Here is a 17,451-nt window from a genome sequence, read left to right as displayed (position 1 = left end):
GTCTTTATCAGCATTTCACGGCGTTTACTTCACAGATCTGCTTCACACATAGTTGACTAAGGGACTGACTTCGTAGAGAACGAACAACAAAACTCCATACCCATTTTAGCCTATCTAAAACCCCATGATATCATAAAAGTCATTGACGCGTCGTAAACCTCTAAGCAGCTTGTTCCATCTCAGTTGCCTGCTCCAGTTCACCCCTCCACGCTCTCGCGCCCCTAGGATAAACCCTCTTGTACAAACTAACAGCAACAGCATCCATAGGGCTGATCTTGCCATCGAAAGTAGCCTTGAAGTATCCGTGCGTACCCAAACTCTCCTTGATGAAACCGCTCCGTCCGCGCTTCGTCCACAGCGGTAAGCTCTTGAACCACTTGACGTCGCCGTCGTTGAAGAACATGTAGCGCACTGTGACGACGCGCTTGTTGATCTTGTACGGGTGGCCTGTCAGGATGATGCGCTTGGCGATGATGCGGTTGGTGGAGGGTGGGAGAGATGTTCCGGTCGCGATTAGGCGAAGGGAAGAGGGGTGGTCGGGAGAAGGGGTTGTGCGGGTGAAGTAGAGGAGAGGGACGTTGCCCCAGGTTAGAGGTCCGATGAAAGATGCAATGGCCGATTGGCCAGGGTGGAGGAAGCGAGAGAATTTGTGCACGTTGTTTGGTGTGTTGCCGGCGTGGGAGAAGAGCTAGATGCTGTTAGTATTGAGGGATGGAATAGAAGCTTAAGGTGACTTACAGGGTTGATTACTATCCTCCTTGGTCCGCACTGCACGATCATCTCAGTCTTCGACTTGATCGGTCCCTCATGCTCAGAGCTGAGGAGTATACTGTAGTTGGCGGCTGTGCGCTTGTGCTCGTGTCTCAGGAGTGAGAACATGGCCATCGGCCGTGACTGCATCTCCTGGAATTGTAGCGGGACACCGCGAATGTGAACGCTGACCCGAGTTCCGGGCTTGACACCGCCAGCCCAGGCTTCGCGCATGAATTTGGTCGCTGTGCGCTTGTAGTCGGAGATGTCGAGCAACCGCTGCCACTCTTCTGGCTCGTATGGTCGATCCTCTTCTGTCTCCCATGTGCTGTTTCTCAGACTCTTCAGTCCTCGGTAGCGAATGAGACGCTCTCGCGCATTCACGTTGGGGTGTAGTTCGATCTCGTCAGGGAACTCGAGATCTTCGTCCTCTTCCGTCTTTCTGGATTTCCGGTACTCCTCAATCTGTGCAGCCTCGTCCTCTGGTGATGGGTCTAAAAACATCTCCGATTGGGGGTATTCTGAAGGAGCGCCCTCGGTCATAGCTTTGCCATCGACGTCCATTCCCTCTACACCATCTGCAGGATGCGCGGGCTGGCTCTGGGCGTCTTCGTCAACTTCCATGTCGTCGAAGTCTTCCAGATCCGAGCCCGAGTCGGACATGTCGTCGAGATACCATGCGGACTGGTATTCACTTGTGCCCTTTGGTAACCGCCTCTTTTTGGCGGGCACGACCTCTTCCTCCTCGTCTGAGAAGTAGTGGTGGTCGTCTAGCAAAACACCTTTGCGCTCAGAGGGCGCAATGGAGGTGGCGTAGTTGGTCACGTCGTCCATGATTGTTTCCTCTGGTGCGAGATCTGCTAGGTCGTCCTGGTCTTCTGTGGGACGCTCCAGGATGCCATCGCCTTCTGTGTCAACAGCCATCTCTTCCTCTTTGTGTTTCTTCCTCGTTTCTAGTGGAGCGGCTACGATCTTGTCGACCTGGAAGTCACCCCAGTCTCCCACCTGCACCAGCCTGTCGGCCTTCAGCCCAAGCCCGCGCACGACACCGGTAATGACAACATCACCAGTGCCGTCCGCGTTGACGGCCGACTTGCCTCCAGGCCATGCGATATCCTCAATGAACATGTAGCTCCTCTGGTCCCTCCACCTGACACCCTTTGTGGTAGTTGTGCATAGCGATCGGACGAGGTTTGCGGCTTCTTGTCGGTTGTCGAGAGAGTAGACGCGCTCGGTCGCGGGTAGCCAGTGGGTGATGTACGACTTGAGCGACGAAACGACTGAAGGCCTGGCTTTGGCGGGCTCGACCTTGTCCAATCCTTGCACCACGGTGAAGGTGTTTGAGATACCCTGGCTTTCAACCGACTTCATAATCAACTCGCCCTCTGCGTCGACCTCTTCGTGCGCCGATAGAATGAAGACGACGAAATCGGCGACACGGCAGGCGTCGAGAGCGGCCAGAAGATCTCTTTTGACTATCAGATATTGCACCTTCTGCTTGAACCGGTCGACGTTTGTGCGTGTCCATCCTGCCTCGGGAACCTCCTCTTCAATGTCCAGGCTGGCGTTCAGGCTGCGCACAGCTTCGGCGGTAGAGACGTCCGAACATAGCGGGATGAGGGCGGTGATCCTCGGCGCACCGTCCTTGCCGGCGAATACGTTGGATGACTTTGCGTGCTCGTGGTCCTTGTTGATGCGCATCTGCTTGGCGCGGTTGCGGCGGTCAAACTTGCTCATGACTTGCTGGTGGGGGGTCTTGCGGCTGCCGAATTCGAACGAGAGTGAGTTGACCTTGCCTAAAGAAACAGTCAGCAGAGTTGGACGCGGTGGCGGGGAAGGAGCGACTGACCCTTGCTCTGCTCCTTCAGCGCGCCTTTGGTGGCATGGCGGGACTTGAAGCCCTTCTTGTCCTTCTTGGTCGTGCTCCGGTGGTGGTGCGCTGTCGCAGCCATGGGCGCCATATTGTTGCCGCTGCCACCTGATTTGAATCGGAAAGGAATCGACGCCACCTTGACTACGCGGTGTCAGAAACTCGGCGCTGCACTGTCTGGTGGGTGGTGGAGAGTGGGACGGCGATAATTTTGTTAATCGATAAGCCAACCCGAGTAATTTTGGCTCCTCGGCTGTGGCGTCATGCAGCACACCCCTGCCACCCTGCATTCACCCCTCGCCTTCTGCTTTCACATGCTCGATGCTATCCCACGCCTTCGCACATCACGCTTCAGCAATTCCTCTCCCAAGCCGATGTGATGTCTCACGATGAAGCTGACTTACGCCGCCCGTGTCTTCGAGCTGATCACATGAAGACTTCAGCCTTCTCTACTAATCGATGCTTTGGTAGGGGCAGTCGTCGCATCGGTCTGCTGTGAAGGACACTTACGGTTGAAGCAAGCCGGATAGTACGATCATCATCGACCCTGGATATGTGATTCAGACTTTCTCAACAAATCATCCGCTGAGATGCCAGGTCTCGCACAATACATCGCCGTGGATGGCCAGTCAGACGACCAACGACTCCGCTTTGGACCCCTACAGGCCACAACTTGACGATGGTTACGTTGTTCGATGTAAGGAAGTTCAAAAGGGTCTCAGCGGCACCCTCGTGATTGTGATTCAGCTTTCTCCATTCCTCTTCGTCAAGCCTGCGAACGATCGCACTCGGTATCAGCGTCGTCTTTCTCGCTATCCTCATCAGCATTCATTTCGTCACAGGGCTTCGTAATGCCGGAACTGTCTCAGGAGGGTGTAGGCAACCTGAGCGCAGGGCAACCAAAACGAACGTACAGCGCAAGCCATCGCCCTCCCATCACACCACGTAATTCGATCGAAACCTCCCACCACCCCTTGGAGTCTTATCCCTTCGGTCCAGAGCAAATCCTGGGCCACGATACAAACTTGGAACTTCCTCAAGACAAGCCTGCGGCAGTCGATCTCCTTGTCCGCCTTCTCGTCGACATCCTGGTATACAGCTACGACGTCGACTTTCACGAGCTCCATTATGCGCTCGCTGCATGTTCTCCCAAACTGTCCACTACGAACCTCTCTGCGCGGAATACCAGCCTTTTGACCTATCAAGGAACCCGCGTAGTTCTCGAATACGCTGATGTCATTCACAAAGCATGTGAGACTGTCGTCGACAACACGCAAAGCCTGCTAAAGGATAGCGACCGCGAGTTTATCAGCACCTTCATTATGGAACCAGCACGAACTATTGGAGTCGATATCGCTTACGTCTTCGAGCAGCTGTACGCTTTCCGGATGCACAGGTGTGAAGGTGGAAATCATCACAAGACATTACTCTACACTAAGCCGTCTTTTTGGACGCGGGGACGCGGTCTCCTGCCGGGGAAACTGGGTATAGATAAGAGTCAAAAGCTACTTGCACGCCGGCTTGTCTCGGATGACATGGTCGTTGCGCAGCTTGGGACAAGATCATGCGAAGCGCTTCGGCTAGTGCTCGGCAAGGCAATCAAAGATCACAACCGCAAGCATTGCAAATACGGCATGGCCAAGATCAATCGAGAGGTCTATGCCGAGCCAAAGTTTGTCGCTTTGAAGAAAGAGCTCAAGTGGAGAGATTTCGTCTTCACAAAATACCTCCACGATGAACAGCAGGCTGCAATGGCAAGTGGTCAGTCAAATTTCAGACCGAGCAACCAGGCGGAAACTAGGACGACTAGCCGATTCCTTGATGTACCACGACGAAACAGCGAGCACCTACGCAGACCAAGCTCTCTTCACGATCTACCCAGCATACGCGAACGGCCTGAGAGGCCCCCGAGGCCACTGTCTACCTCCAACATACGCCTAGGTTCACTTCGATCAAGACCGGCGCGGCCGGGACTGTGGACCAACTATTAGTGATCTGTGCCGACACCGAGGCATGTCTACTTATGCGACGCATACCGGGGAAAGTGATGAGTAGCACACCGATAGCAATATCTACACTGGACAATAAAACGACTACTGTAGATAGCTCGTTGTGAAACAAATTCAAAAAGAATTTTTTAGGAGAAAGCCTTGGAATCCAAGGTACCACAAAGATGACATACCCACTCCCCGCCATCACCCCCTCTCATCCAATCCACCACCCTACTCCCAAAAAGCAACAAGCCTCGCCTCAATACTCTCCCTCGCCTCTTCCCCCTCGCTCCCCTCAACCCTAAACGCCGTATGCGGACACCTCCACCCCCTCTCCTCCCTCTTCGAATCCAAGCCCTTGAACACAACCATCTCCCACGGCTGCATCCCACTCATATACCACCACTCATGCCCTTGTCCTTCACACATATCTGTCCCCTTCTTTCCCTCTAACGCCCCACAACTCAAAACATAATTCTCACTCCTATTCCCTGTGCGACTGAACTCCCTCAACCTAACCTGATAATCGGCATCAGGCACCGTATTCGCGTCGCACACGGCCAGCGGGTCTCGACGCACGGTTTTGAGCGGCCGCCAGCAATTGAGGAAGGCGTAGCGGGTGGATGTCTTGAAGAGATCGTTGATGTGGGGTGGGAACGAGAGTTCAGTCAGTGTACCGGCGAGGGCGGATGCGGAGCCCGCGTAGTCGACGTGCGGGTGACCCGAGGGAATGTCTTGCCATCGGCCGAGGGCGTCTTGGATGCCCTTTGCGGAGGGGGAGGTGTGTGCGCGGATTACGTGGTTGAAGACGTGGACGGTTGAGGCACCGGTTCTGGGGGTGTTAGCTCCTGTTCTTCTGTGCTCCTGTATGCTGATGTCTGTTATGGAGGATGTTGGTAGGTATTTATACAGTTTCTTGACTACTTCTTCCAACTCGGGGTAGTATTCTCGTTTTACGTCTTCTTCGCTGCTGTGCCGGTCGACTCTCCGCTTTTGAGGCAGTGTGACGAATGTGAAGCCGTTGGCGTCTAGGTCGAATATCTTCTTCGCTTTTCGTACGTCGCGGATGAGCATGGGGCGAGTGTATTCATCTTTGTCGTCGAGGTATTTGACTTTCCATTCTGATTTGGGGATGGGGATGCCGGTGGCAGGGAAGTAGTTTATATTGGCGATGACGTCGGTGTTGTGTGGATCTGGTTGCATGGTAACTTAATCTGGACAGATGTTCGATCCTAATGATTGTCCTAGAAAGGAGTTGCGATTTAGTTGCAGTAAATCCATATCTAACAAAGCATAGGGCTCATTGCGATGTGAACGCGGATCCGCTGGCTAGATGAAGTGGGGTAAGCACATGCAAACAGCACACGCATGCAACAGCCTTCATCACCACTCGACATCTAAGTGGTGTAGTAATCATTTCTCATCTCTCATAACCTGTGATCACCATGAATTTTGTCTAAACCCGTTTTAGACGTCGCTTTGCAAACCTCTATTCTAGAGTATCGTCTTCAAGATGTCGATCTGCTCCATAACAGCGCTCTTGCTCGTACCACCAGTGGCGTTTTTAAGCTCTACCGCGCGCTCGTAGTCTAAGCACTCAACTACGTCGTCGCCTAACCTGGAGTCGATACCCTTCAGCTGTTCCAGGCTCAGCTTGTCCATGGGCACGTTCTGGTCCTCTGCCAAGGCAACTACGCGACCAGAGATGTGATGACCCTCACGGAAAGGCACGCCCTTTCGGACAAGGTAGTCTGCGAACTCTGTGGCCAGCATCTCCGGGGCCAATGCAGCGTGCATCTTGTCGGCATTGATCTTCAGGGTCGACAGAACACCGGTGGCGATCTGGATGGAGTCGCTGACCGTCTTGATGTGGTCGATGAGAGGCTCAACAGACTCCTGCAGATCCTTGTTGTAGGTTGTAGGAAGACCCTTGATGGTGACATACAAACCCGCCATGTGCCCGAACGCACGACCGCTCTTTCCTCGGATGAGTTCCAGCGAGTCTGCGTTCTTCTTCTGAGGCATGAGGGAGCTTCCAGTAGAGTAGGCGTCGGCCAACCGCACGAAGCCAAACTCCAGACTCGAGTATATGATCAGATCCTCCGCCCAGCGCGACATCTTGAGCATGAAGCTCGACCCCCATTGTAGTGTCTCGAAGACGAAATCGCGGTCTCCGACAGCGTTGAGGGAGTTTGTGAGTAAGCCCTCAAAACCAAGCTCCTTGGCCATGGCGTCGCGGTCGATGTTGAAGGGGTTGCCTGCCAACGCGCCGCAGCCGAGTGGAGAACGGTTAACGCGCTTGATGACTTCGCGGAGGCGCTCGAGCTCGGATGCGAAAGCGGTGGCATGCGATAGGATCCAGTGCGACCACCGGACGGGCTGTGCCTTCTGGAGATGTGTGTAGCCCGGCATGAGCACGTCGATCTCAGCCTCGGCTCGCTGTACCGATGTCTTGATCAGGAGCTTCAGGTAGCCCTCTAGTGTCCTGAGCTGCTCCCTCAGCCATAACCGCATATCGGTCGCGACTTGCTCGTTCCTGCTTCGCCCTGTGTGGAGCTTGCCTCCAATGTCCTTGCCGATGATCTCGCTTAGCCGTCGCTCGTTGGCGGTGTGGATGTCTTCATCGTTCGCCTTGACCTCGAAGGAATTCGTCGCCCACTCCTCCTTGATCTGGGCCATGCCCTTCTCGATGGCTGCGAACTCGTCGGCGGTGAGGATGCCATTGTTCTTGTTTGCGCGAGCGAACGCGATAGAGCCGGCGATATCTTCAGCGTAGAAGAGACGGTCGTAGGGGAGGGATGCATTGTATTGCTCCATGACTGGGTCAAGGCCCTCTGCAACGCGTCTTAGCACCAGTCATCCATCTCAAGTGTTGGTGAACTCAAGAAAGCCAATGGCTGCACAAACCTGTGAAACGACCTCCCCAGAGCATGTTTTCTGCTACTTTCTTTTCGGATGCCATCTTGAGATATATGAGAGAATAATGTGTGAAATTGGGTTGTGACTGTTTGCGCGTTCGAGAAAAAGATATGACGCTCCGCATCGGCGGCAGGGGTGCGATAGCGCTAAAACGTCGCGGGGAACTTTCCCTCGTCTCCACATCGGCTGCCCCTCAGCCACAGGCCCGTCATCATCAGGTACACATCAAGCTTGCAGTGTCAACTCAGAAAAGATTGGATGTGAAGATATTTCATTTATTCATAAGTAGCGTACGTGCTCTCGACACAATTCAAACAGAAGTCCTCCGGGATGCTAAACACGGGCTATCCCATTCACTCCCAAAAGGAATCAAGAACTCTAGAGAACCATCTGGTGGAAAACTTAGCAATACTTCTCATCAGAACTTCTCACGATCGGGGGCTTACAAAAGAAGCGACGCCAGGTGGAATTTCTGCGGGAAGTCTCCTGATTGAACCCAGCTTCTAATAAGCCCGAGTTGGAGAAATGCTCCGGCACATGCTTAGGCGAGTGTGAGGTAGCAAGCAGCTCGTTTGCAGAAGCTTGCTCGTATTGTTCCGAGATGGGCGAATCGCAAGATAATGAAGGTGCCGCGCTGTCTTTCCGCTTTCGTTGGGGTATTTGGTCTGGTTTCGTTTGTGGTTGTGGCCGTTGCTCTTGCTGCGCCTGTGTTTGTTGCTGCGATGCGAAGGCTAGGTCTGGAGAAGCTTGTTTCTCAGCGTTGGCTGCTATTCTTTCTATTTCGATAATGGGCACCGGATGCCGAGGTTGTGGGTGAATCAATTCTTGGTCACAGTATTTGACCATGTGTGTTTGCTCCGGCATTGCTGACATGGTCTCCGGTTGACAGGCTTAGACGGTAGTTGTAAGAAGAAACACCAGAGCTGTTAATAATTTATCGCAGCCACCACACCCCTACTTAGTGCAAGCATGATGGATCTGCGCTCGTGTTCTTAGCACACAATGTTGTTGAGGCGCTTTGTGAGTGTGGGGAATTCTTCCTTTGCTCACTCACCGCCTTTGTAGGTGTCGAAGACGATTTGAGGCTGGGGAAATCTTGCTTTTTACTTTTGGGACTGGACGGATATCTCTGCGGTTCGGATGCGCAACCAAGTCGTTCAATTCATCGTATCGTAGATCTCATCAGTGTTGTCGTTCCACACCGCTACTATAGTCGAGGATTGAAATATGTCATTATTCATTACGTCCAGCGTCAGCGCTAGGAGATGCTAGATAATAGCCTTGGTATAAAACTCGATCAAGCAATTTGCATCTTTCTACGGTCTTGCCGTGTACCGATCTCTTCAATGGAGCTCAGATGCCTCCCACAACTGCACCGATAACACTCAAACCCAGCAGTGTTGAGACCACCCAACTCGCACCTCCACTGATCCTCACACCCGCACTGGCATATCCTCGCTCCTCATCGGCCTTTCTCGCACCGACCGCCTTGTCCGTGTTGAAGCAGCCGAACGTGCCCGTGCCGCTTGCGCCTTCTTTCTCGTATTCCTCCATCTTCTGTGCCAAGCAACTCTGAACGATGTCTGGTGAATCGGTAATGCAGTATTGGAAGCAGCCGTCGTTGTCTTCTGAGTTGACAATGACTGGAGTTGAGGACGCGGATGGTGATGATGTGGTTGAGTCGGGAGCGGAATAAGTCGCGATCGCGTTGATGTGCCCGTTGCAGCATGCATCTAGTATTGAAGAGTTCGAGCCACCGACAGGTACGGCGCACGATGGGAGGTTGGTGGGTGGTTGAGGGACCGAAGTGAATGGTTGGCACGACATCTCTGTGATATTGCTGAGACTTTATCGTGTTGATGTGAATGTTCGGAATTCTTGAAGAGGCTGTCGAGGAGTCTTGCGAGCGTTTCGTAGATGAGTTGCGGTGTAGTCGTAATTCGAGATGACGTTGTAGGCACTAGACACGACTTGCGCGCCGGTCGAAATTTCTCTCGCAACAAGAAAACGGGAAATGACGAAAGACGATGGATAAGAGAACAACTCCGTCGCTATGCTGAGACTTGACTGAAGGGAACAAGCAAGTTATGTCGCGAATGAAACACAGAGTTGTTCACAGAACAGACTCAAAAGGAAAGAACCGAATGAAAACCGACTGAAGGAAAGAAAGATGGTTGAAGTTGGAGAATACTGCACTATCATCGCAAGAGCAGAGCCTCATATGTAAACTTCGTACAGTCTAAGAATATCTCAGGTGGATACGCGGGTGGGTAGTCGGCAGCGCGAGATCTAGCGTTACGCGCCGACCCTCTCGGCTGCGCGACGCGTTGGTTGGCCCGCGACGTTCAATGGGATTACGCGCTAGAACCACGGGCAGATCCGAAACAACACGTTCTGTTGTGGTTGAAACGTTGTTATGCTGATTTTGGGTAACCGTCATGCTCTGTTCTGTCCAATGGGTGTGTCGGGTTTGCTGTGTAGTGAATGTCACGTGCGCGGGATCGAACCATCTGGGTCGCTAAGTTGCCGCTGCCTAGACGGCCGAAGGGCTGAGTAATGAGGAATGCATATTAGTGGCTGATGGAAAGATTGAACGCAAGTAGACCAGGGCTCTCCGATTCGATTGTAATGTGGAGTTCGTCGGGTACAGAAATCCGTTCCACGTTCTTGCCCAGGTATAGAGTTGCGAAGACATTTCTGCTTGACCAGGCACATTGCGGCCATCACCAGCGTACGAGTTGTTGTACAGGCGGTCCATAGTCGAAGCGTATGACAGCCAAATCCTTTGAACTTGGAGCATGAATCTGACGCGCCACCAACGCCTTCCTATAACAGAACAGACTGAGCCCCATACAAGGCGAGACAGCTGTCACAAGCGGTATTGGGTTCAGCTGTTCTCGTTCTCATCTTCATGCGCGGCCGCCCATGGGCTTCTCTTGCGCAATGATACGCCTCTGCTCTCAAGCACGAATGGTATTGGCGCTAGGCAAATGGCGATCGCCATCAGTACTAGACTCGCGTTTCTGGTGCCTACATTCAAGAACAGATGTCTTCCGACGAGTGGGAATCCAGCACCAGCAAGATTTCGAATTAGTCCAATCCCGGCAAGGGCTGATGCTGAGTAAGTCTTGTAGGCGTCTTCGGTGTAAGTAAGGGTCATTAGAACTGCATAGAGTGTCAGTGCGGTACGCTTGGAGTTGTTCGTTTCTGTGACATACTAAGAGTGTAGAATGACCATCCCCAGAAGGCGCTGGCGAGAACGGCAAAGAAAGGGTGTATGTTTGGCGTTGCGGTAAGTGCAAAAGCCAGAAGAGACACTGGTAGAACGATAGCTGCCAGCTTCGCATGATGCACTCGTGCCTCGGGGACGTCGCAATGGCCGGCCTGAGAAACCCGCCTTTGATAGTATCTTTCCTGTAAGACGTTGGTGGCTAGGCCAAATGTGATGCCGACGACAATCCCGAGGAAGCAGATACCGACGCCGATAGTATCAAAACCGTATCCGTTCGGGCCAAAGATCATGTGAAAGGCTCCGTTAAAGAGGAAGCTCAAACCGTATAGAAACCCGTTGTAGAGTGCACCAAACTGCACGATAGCTTCAGAGCCCAAGAATCTGAATGGGCGTGCGAGTGCTCTAGTGAACAGCTGCTTCGGTCCTCGTTGCTTCATTTCGTCCGGCACCTCAATCTCATCGTCGCCTGTTTGCTGTCGTAGGGTCCGTGCTCTCCGCAAGAGGATCACACTATGTCTTGTTTCTCCAAGGCTATAGAGCGCGACGACCATGACCACCCAGAAGGCCAAGCAGATGAAGAACATGATGCGGAACACAGTATGCCACGATCGACCATGCGCGATGAAAGAGAAGAGCACAAAACCAGTCGGGCTACCACCTGTTGCTGCCCAGAGAAACCAAGACATTGCTGGCCCGGTATCATGGTGATGAAAAAGATCCGCGATGGTGCCCCCAAAGTTCGAGATTGTCGTGGATGAGAAATAACCCGAGAACAGACGCAAGACAAGGAATGGTCCAAGGCTTTCTACATACGTCGTCCCCAGGAGCAGCAAGAGAAAGATACCATAAGACACAATATAGACAGGTCTTCTTCCAAAGTATTCCGAAAGAGGAGCCAAAGTCATAGGACCAAAAGCCAACCCAAGGACATACATGCTCAGTCCCAGGACCGCGACGCTCGGCGACACGCCCATGTCTTTCGCAAAGTCGCTCGCGACAGGACTAAAGCCACTCGCACCCCAAGAGACGCTTAGGTCTATCGGGACAATGGCAGCAACCATTAGCCATTTGCGCGCTTTCGACCAGTTCCGGGGGTCGTCTGGATCGTGGGACTCGAAGGCTATGACTTTGGTTGGAGAGCTGTGTAGCAGAGGCTGGCTCTCGGGTTGAGAAGAGCTCATCACTGCGGAAAAAGGCCGCGAAAGCTGAGATGATCCCGGGGTTTCCGATGTTTGGTGTTGATGCTTCGGAAGGCAGGTACACAACGCGGATTCGGTTCCCCCCCAGATGATGACGTCACCGGTCATTCGTCCCGGATTAGCACCGAAACGCCGGAACAGGATATTTTGGATGAGTATAACACTTTTAATTCTTGCGGTGATGCATCTTTAGCATTACTTTTGTGTGAGTTAGTTACAACTTCGACTGACGAAATCTTAACGCGATGATCTAACATAGGTAAACTACCCCGGAAGCTGCTCGATGTGTCCATCCAAAGCTCCACGCCGCCCGGGCCTGCTCATCGAACATGTTCCATAGTTCTTTTGATCGTAAAAGGCCAATGCCTTCCCCCTTCTACTTCTTTGCCGAGTTCCCAACTGACAAGTACATCAAACTGTTGCAAGCCTTTAACTTCCTTCAACGGGGTGAACAAGGCATCCTCGTAGATATGATACGGTTTAGGACGCGTCCTCCATGTCACCAGGTCGACCCTTATGTATCTTAGGGCCTCCATCTTGGATATCGCCTTCCAGGTACGAGTCTAGCATGACAGGTCGTATGGCGGTACACCTTTCGCCATCTCCCACAGCATGCTTAAGTCATGACTTCTCCACTTCAGGTGTAGCGATTGAATTGCTTGAAAGTGATGCGTGGGTACAAGACGATGGAGGCAGAAGAATGCTGTGCTGGTAGGGATATAGAAAGTGTTGAATGCATAGAGATACTGTATGGATTCCGAATACCTAGCGTTAACAAGTTAGTCATATTTTGTACACCAGTGAGACCTCAGGTAGGAGAAGAGACATACGCGATCTTACACGACCGTGGAAAGGCCATAAGCTGCTGAAATTTCGCGCATTTCAAATCGAAGGACGATACCGTCTGGTCGTGATATATCCACAACTCTTTCTCTTCGGGGATGAGCTCCACTTCAAGTTCTTCATTTCCGAGGGCGTATGGATAGATCATTGTCCGCAGCTCTGGAGGCAACTTCGTGAAAAATGAGCATTGTGGCTGAGTGGAGAACCCATCCGTTGCTGCGCTCAATGCCGAGACTTCCATCGTGTCAGAGCGGATAGGTGGTAAAGATGCGTTCCAGTCCGCCCGACGCGTGTTCCGCCATTCCATACTTACTCGTCTTCGCTCTTGAAACCTCTTGGCACTGGTCCTGTGAAGTCTAGGCTCGATCACTGCCTCGCAGAACTTGCTGAGCACACTCCAGGCCATCTCTTTGATCGATCGCATGACCACTGCCACAGAGTCGATGAAGATGTGGTAAAGGGAGAAAAGGGCGATAACGATACTATGGAATCGACGTCCTGACCGTTCAATACTTATCATCAATACAAAGAGGTTCACTCCGAAGTCGAGTGTGGCCCATAAGTGATACGGTAGACTGGCGCCTAATCACCCTGATATGGCAAAGCCATTGCGGCACAGCATCATCCAAGTCGGGGCGTGGCTTATGCAAGGTGCCCCTTGGCTGAGACCGTGACACGCCTAGCTCCTTGCGGGCCCAATAGAGCCCATGGCTGGATAGGCTCTGTTTGGTCGAGTGAAGTTTGACTTCATAGAGTAATTTGTTCAATGAAAAAGACATCATTGCATGGGCAACCAGTCACTCACGCCTATTCCTCGCGTGATTTCGAAGGGCCATGTCTTTCCTCCACTCTCTCGTCGAAGGTTTCCATCTTCGCCCCAACTAGTGTATACCGCAAATCTTTTCAAATCCCTCAGAGTTTCCAGCGGAGTAAAGAGGACATGTTCATATGCAGCGTCCACATATGGCGCCCAGATCACCATGTCGACCTCCATATGCTCTAGTGCTCCCATTTTTGATATTTCCAACCACATTGAAGACCAACATGAAGCATTATACGGTGGATCGCCTTCAAGAAACTTTCGCATCTCGTGGGTCGAAAGATACGCCCATCTCAATTTCATGCAACGAATGCTTTGGAACCAACGCGGAGGAAGAATGCGGTGCAGAGCGAAGAATGCGGTAAGGCTGGGAATTCGAAAGGTGTTGTCGCTATAGACATATTGCGCGGCTTCGACGTAGCTTTGGCATATTCAGTTAGATATTGGATCATGAAGCAGTAACGTTGTTCATCTGACAGGTGTACTTTACTCACGCAGTTTTGCACGACGCTGGGAAACCGAGCAGCCTTTGTGCTTGTACACAACTCAGCTTGAATGGAATCTCGTCGTCGTTGTCCTCACACATCTGGCGCTGAAGCTGTTTATCGTCCTGGCCATGGAGCTCAAGCTGAAGGTCTTCCCCTCCCATGGCGTATGTGTAAATAAGCCTTCGAAGCTCGAGAGGCAGCTTCGCGAAGAACGGCGACTGTTGTTGGGTAGATACGTCTGCGGTTGAGCAAAGGTGAAGGGCGTCCTCAGATTCCTGTCTTACTCGAGGAAGTCGTCTATTCCAAGCAGCACAAGCTTCTGCTCGCAATCTAGCAATGTACTCCTTTCTCTTACGTGCACTTTTCTCTATTCCGCGGTCGTAAGGCGCAACAATCAGTGTTTCGATAAGTTTGTCCTTCAGTGAGCGCATCAATGTTGAAAGAGAGCGCATGATGGTAAAGCCGGAATTACTGGTTTGAGGCTTCCTTTGGAAGAGCTTGCGAAGTCGTCTTCAGCGATGCGTACCCAGCTGCGGCGTCAAAGCTAACATCAACCGTAGAATCCAGAAGAGAACGAGGTCGCAGTACGAAAGTGTATGCACAGGGTGGCGCTGTCTGATGCTCTGCAATCGCCCATGCAAGGAGAGAATACCTGTGCTGAAAGTGGCACGGCATGGGGCGCGGCTTTGGCTAGCGAGGAAAAGACCAGGCAGCAGTTGCGAGGCGCGTACCCCAATTCGCGCAGCCATCAAAACACCTGTATCATCAAAAGAAGGGGAAAAGCGGATAGCAAGACTATCAAGCTACCGTACTTGCTAATCGAGGCATCAGATGCACACGGTGGCACGTGCTCGAGAGTCCATCGCCCACCCAGGCGCACATTGGGGCAGCTTTGAGGAAGGTATCGTCCCAGGTATGCTCTATATTATATCGGTCAATGAGAGTCTGCATGATTTGAGGGTGCGGAGTTGCAAGAACACGCGTGTGTATGATGACGGGTACGCGATGACAAGAAAGCGCGTTCCGTCATAGCTCGCCAGAAGCAGAGCTAGTTGCCAGCCCGGCACCACAGCGACGTCAACGACCTCTGCACACCCTCAGTGCCAATATGGATTTCAACCTGCACCAACAAGTGTGGCCTGTTTACTCATCGCATCTTCGACAGCAACATGTAGGCCGTCCCGCCTTCCAATAGACCCTGTCCTCGGTCGCTTTCACGCCGAAGGGCCGAGTAGCGCGTCTTCCCCGTAGCAGTCACTCCTCTTTTACCCCGGATTACGGCCAGGATCATCGAGCTTAGCTTCAATTAATTTTCCCGTGTACCTGGATACGACTCGTATAAGAATGGGGAGCGAAGTACTTCCTAGGGCATGTAGTGCTCGTTGGCGCCTTCCGTTCACAATATGCGCTTTACCACAGCGACCGCAGCGGCGCTTCTGCTGTCTTCGAAAGCATGGGCTTTTCTAAACGCGAGTCAGAACAACCAAAGTCTGACCATTGCCAATGACCGTCTTGTTGCGTCGGTGAGCAAGACAAGAGGGTATATCAATGTTCTTACTCTTGACGGCCAGAACCTCCTCGGGACGGAAGATGGCAACACTGGAGTCGGTCCATATCTCGACTGTTACTGCACTCCATCTGGCTTCTGGACACCTGGTCGAGGAAGCAATGTTCAGTACCAGCTGTTCAACGGCAAAGATTCTACTAATACTTCGTATGGGGGTATCAGCATGGGCGAGACCTACGCTCCGACCGGTCAGAGGCTAGAGCAGTACTGGTTTCTAAGAGAAGGGGAAACAGGACTGCATACCTTCAGCCGTGTGGTGTACAACAACAAGACCACTCCATTCTTGCGCAACCTGCAAGAGTTCCGCACACTGTTCAGGCCAAACCATGAACCCGCGCTCTTCACGCACTTCATTACCAACGAGAAGTTTGCTGCACCCCGCCCAGATACCGAGGGACAAGTCACTGTTCAAGACGCTACATGGTGGCTGGCCAATAAGGAAGATCCGTACGTGACGGGCGTAGGAGACTACTTCACGAAGTACACCTTCCAAGACACATGGCGCGATCACAAGGCCCATGGTATGTACGCCGACGGTACTGGTAGCGCCAATGGCTCAACCTACGGCGCCTGGCTTGTACACAACACTGTCGAGACTTACTTCAACGGTCCCGTGCATTCTGACCTCGTCGTCGACGGCATCGTGTACAACTACATGGTCTCCAACCACCATGGCGATCAGACACCCAACATCACCGATGGCTTCGACCGTACCTTTGGGCCACAGTACTTCCACTTCAACTCAGGCGGCTCGCTCGAAGAGCTCCGGGAAGATGCAGAACAGTATGGTCTCCGTCCGGAATGGAACGCCGACTTCTACGATTCCATCGCAAAACACGTACCGAACCTCGTCCCCACCTCCGGTCGTGGTACCTTGAACGCAAAGATCAACCTGCCCACCGGAGCCAAGAACCCCATCGCCATTCTCACAGAGAGCGGCCACGACTTCCAAGACAATGTCTTCGACACCAAAGCATACCAATACTGGGAAGACATCTCTCCCGCAGGCGAAGTCACCATCCCACGTGTAAAAGCAGGGAATTACCGTCTCACAATCTACGCCGACGGCATCTTTGGCGACTACATCCAAGACGACGTTCTCGTCTCCGCTGGAGAAGAAACTTCCATAACTACGACATGGACCCCCGAGTCCGCCGGCACAGAACTCTTCCGCATCGGCACCCCCGACAAATCCTCAGGCGAATACCGTCACGGCTACGCCCAGTCCTCCACGCATCCCCTCCTCACAGAAGAATACCGCCTCTACTGGGGTGCCTACGATTTCATCGACGAGTTCCCCGAGGGCGTGACGTACAAAGTCGGTCAGGACGACGCGTCTCAAGCGCTCAACTACGTCCACTGGGCTGTCTATGGCGGGAAAGCGAACTACTAGCGCCCGGAACCTGTACCTGATCATCCGTACAACTGGACTATCCTGTTCGATGCCAAGGCGAATGAACTCAAGAACAGGACTACAGCGACGTTTACGGTGCAGCTTGCGGGTGCGAAGACGGCGGCGGGGAATACGGATAGTTTTAATGCGAGTGAGCCGTATTCGAATCTGCCGTATACGGTTAATGTGAATGGGGTGGATCTTGAGCCTTGGGTTATTCCGTGAGTTTCTCATTCTTTCTCCGTCTTCAAGCATGAAAGTGTACTAACAATCATATCAGGTACAACCAATCCTCATCCTGCGCCGTCCGCTCAGCAGTCATATGCTACAACCTCGCGCACAAATTCCTTTTCCCTTCGTCCATGCTGAAGGAAGGGGA

The 17,451-nt window shown here is 52.6% G+C and overlaps 4 protein-coding genes across 4 annotated transcripts; 1 reads left to right on the top strand and 3 right to left on the bottom strand.

The window, feature by feature from the left end:
* Positions 1-160: 160 nt before the first annotated feature.
* J4E87_002036 (uncharacterized protein) lies at positions 161-2,711 on the bottom strand (the record flags this gene model as incomplete). The annotated part of the gene is made up of 3 exons (XM_049373675.1): positions 161-688; positions 739-2,546; positions 2,600-2,711. The coding sequence occupies 3 exons, from the start codon at positions 2,709-2,711 to the stop codon at positions 161-163; spliced, it is 2,448 nt and encodes an 815-aa protein (XP_049237045.1).
* A 2,292-nt stretch (positions 2,712-5,003) lies between these two features.
* Positions 5,004-5,906, bottom strand: J4E87_002035 (uncharacterized protein; the record flags this gene model as incomplete). Its single annotated transcript, XM_049373674.1, has 3 exons — positions 5,004-5,042; positions 5,131-5,804; positions 5,900-5,906. 3 exons carry the CDS (start codon positions 5,904-5,906, stop codon positions 5,004-5,006), a joined length of 720 nt encoding a protein of 239 aa, XP_049237044.1.
* Positions 5,907-6,105: 199 nt separating this feature from the next.
* On the bottom strand, positions 6,106-7,428 carry J4E87_002034 (uncharacterized protein; the record flags this gene model as incomplete). Its single annotated transcript, XM_049373673.1, has 1 exon — positions 6,106-7,428. One exon carries the CDS (start codon positions 7,426-7,428, stop codon positions 6,106-6,108), a length of 1,323 nt encoding a protein of 440 aa, XP_049237043.1.
* An 8,187-nt stretch (positions 7,429-15,615) lies between these two features.
* Positions 15,616-17,072, top strand: J4E87_002033 (uncharacterized protein; the record flags this gene model as incomplete). The annotated part of the gene is made up of 2 exons (XM_049373672.1): positions 15,616-15,621; positions 15,684-17,072. 2 exons carry the CDS (start codon positions 15,616-15,618, stop codon positions 17,070-17,072), a joined length of 1,395 nt encoding a protein of 464 aa, XP_049237042.1.
* Positions 17,073-17,451: the final 379 nt, after the last annotated feature.

Source organism: Alternaria ethzedia (genome assembly GCF_023757985.1).
Source record: "Alternaria ethzedia strain BMP 0044 chromosome Unknown scaffold_3, whole genome shotgun sequence".
Taxonomy (NCBI): domain Eukaryota; kingdom Fungi; phylum Ascomycota; class Dothideomycetes; order Pleosporales; family Pleosporaceae; genus Alternaria; species Alternaria ethzedia.
The sequence above is the reverse complement of the archived record's forward strand: the minus strand, read 5'-3'. Positions and strand labels throughout refer to the sequence as shown.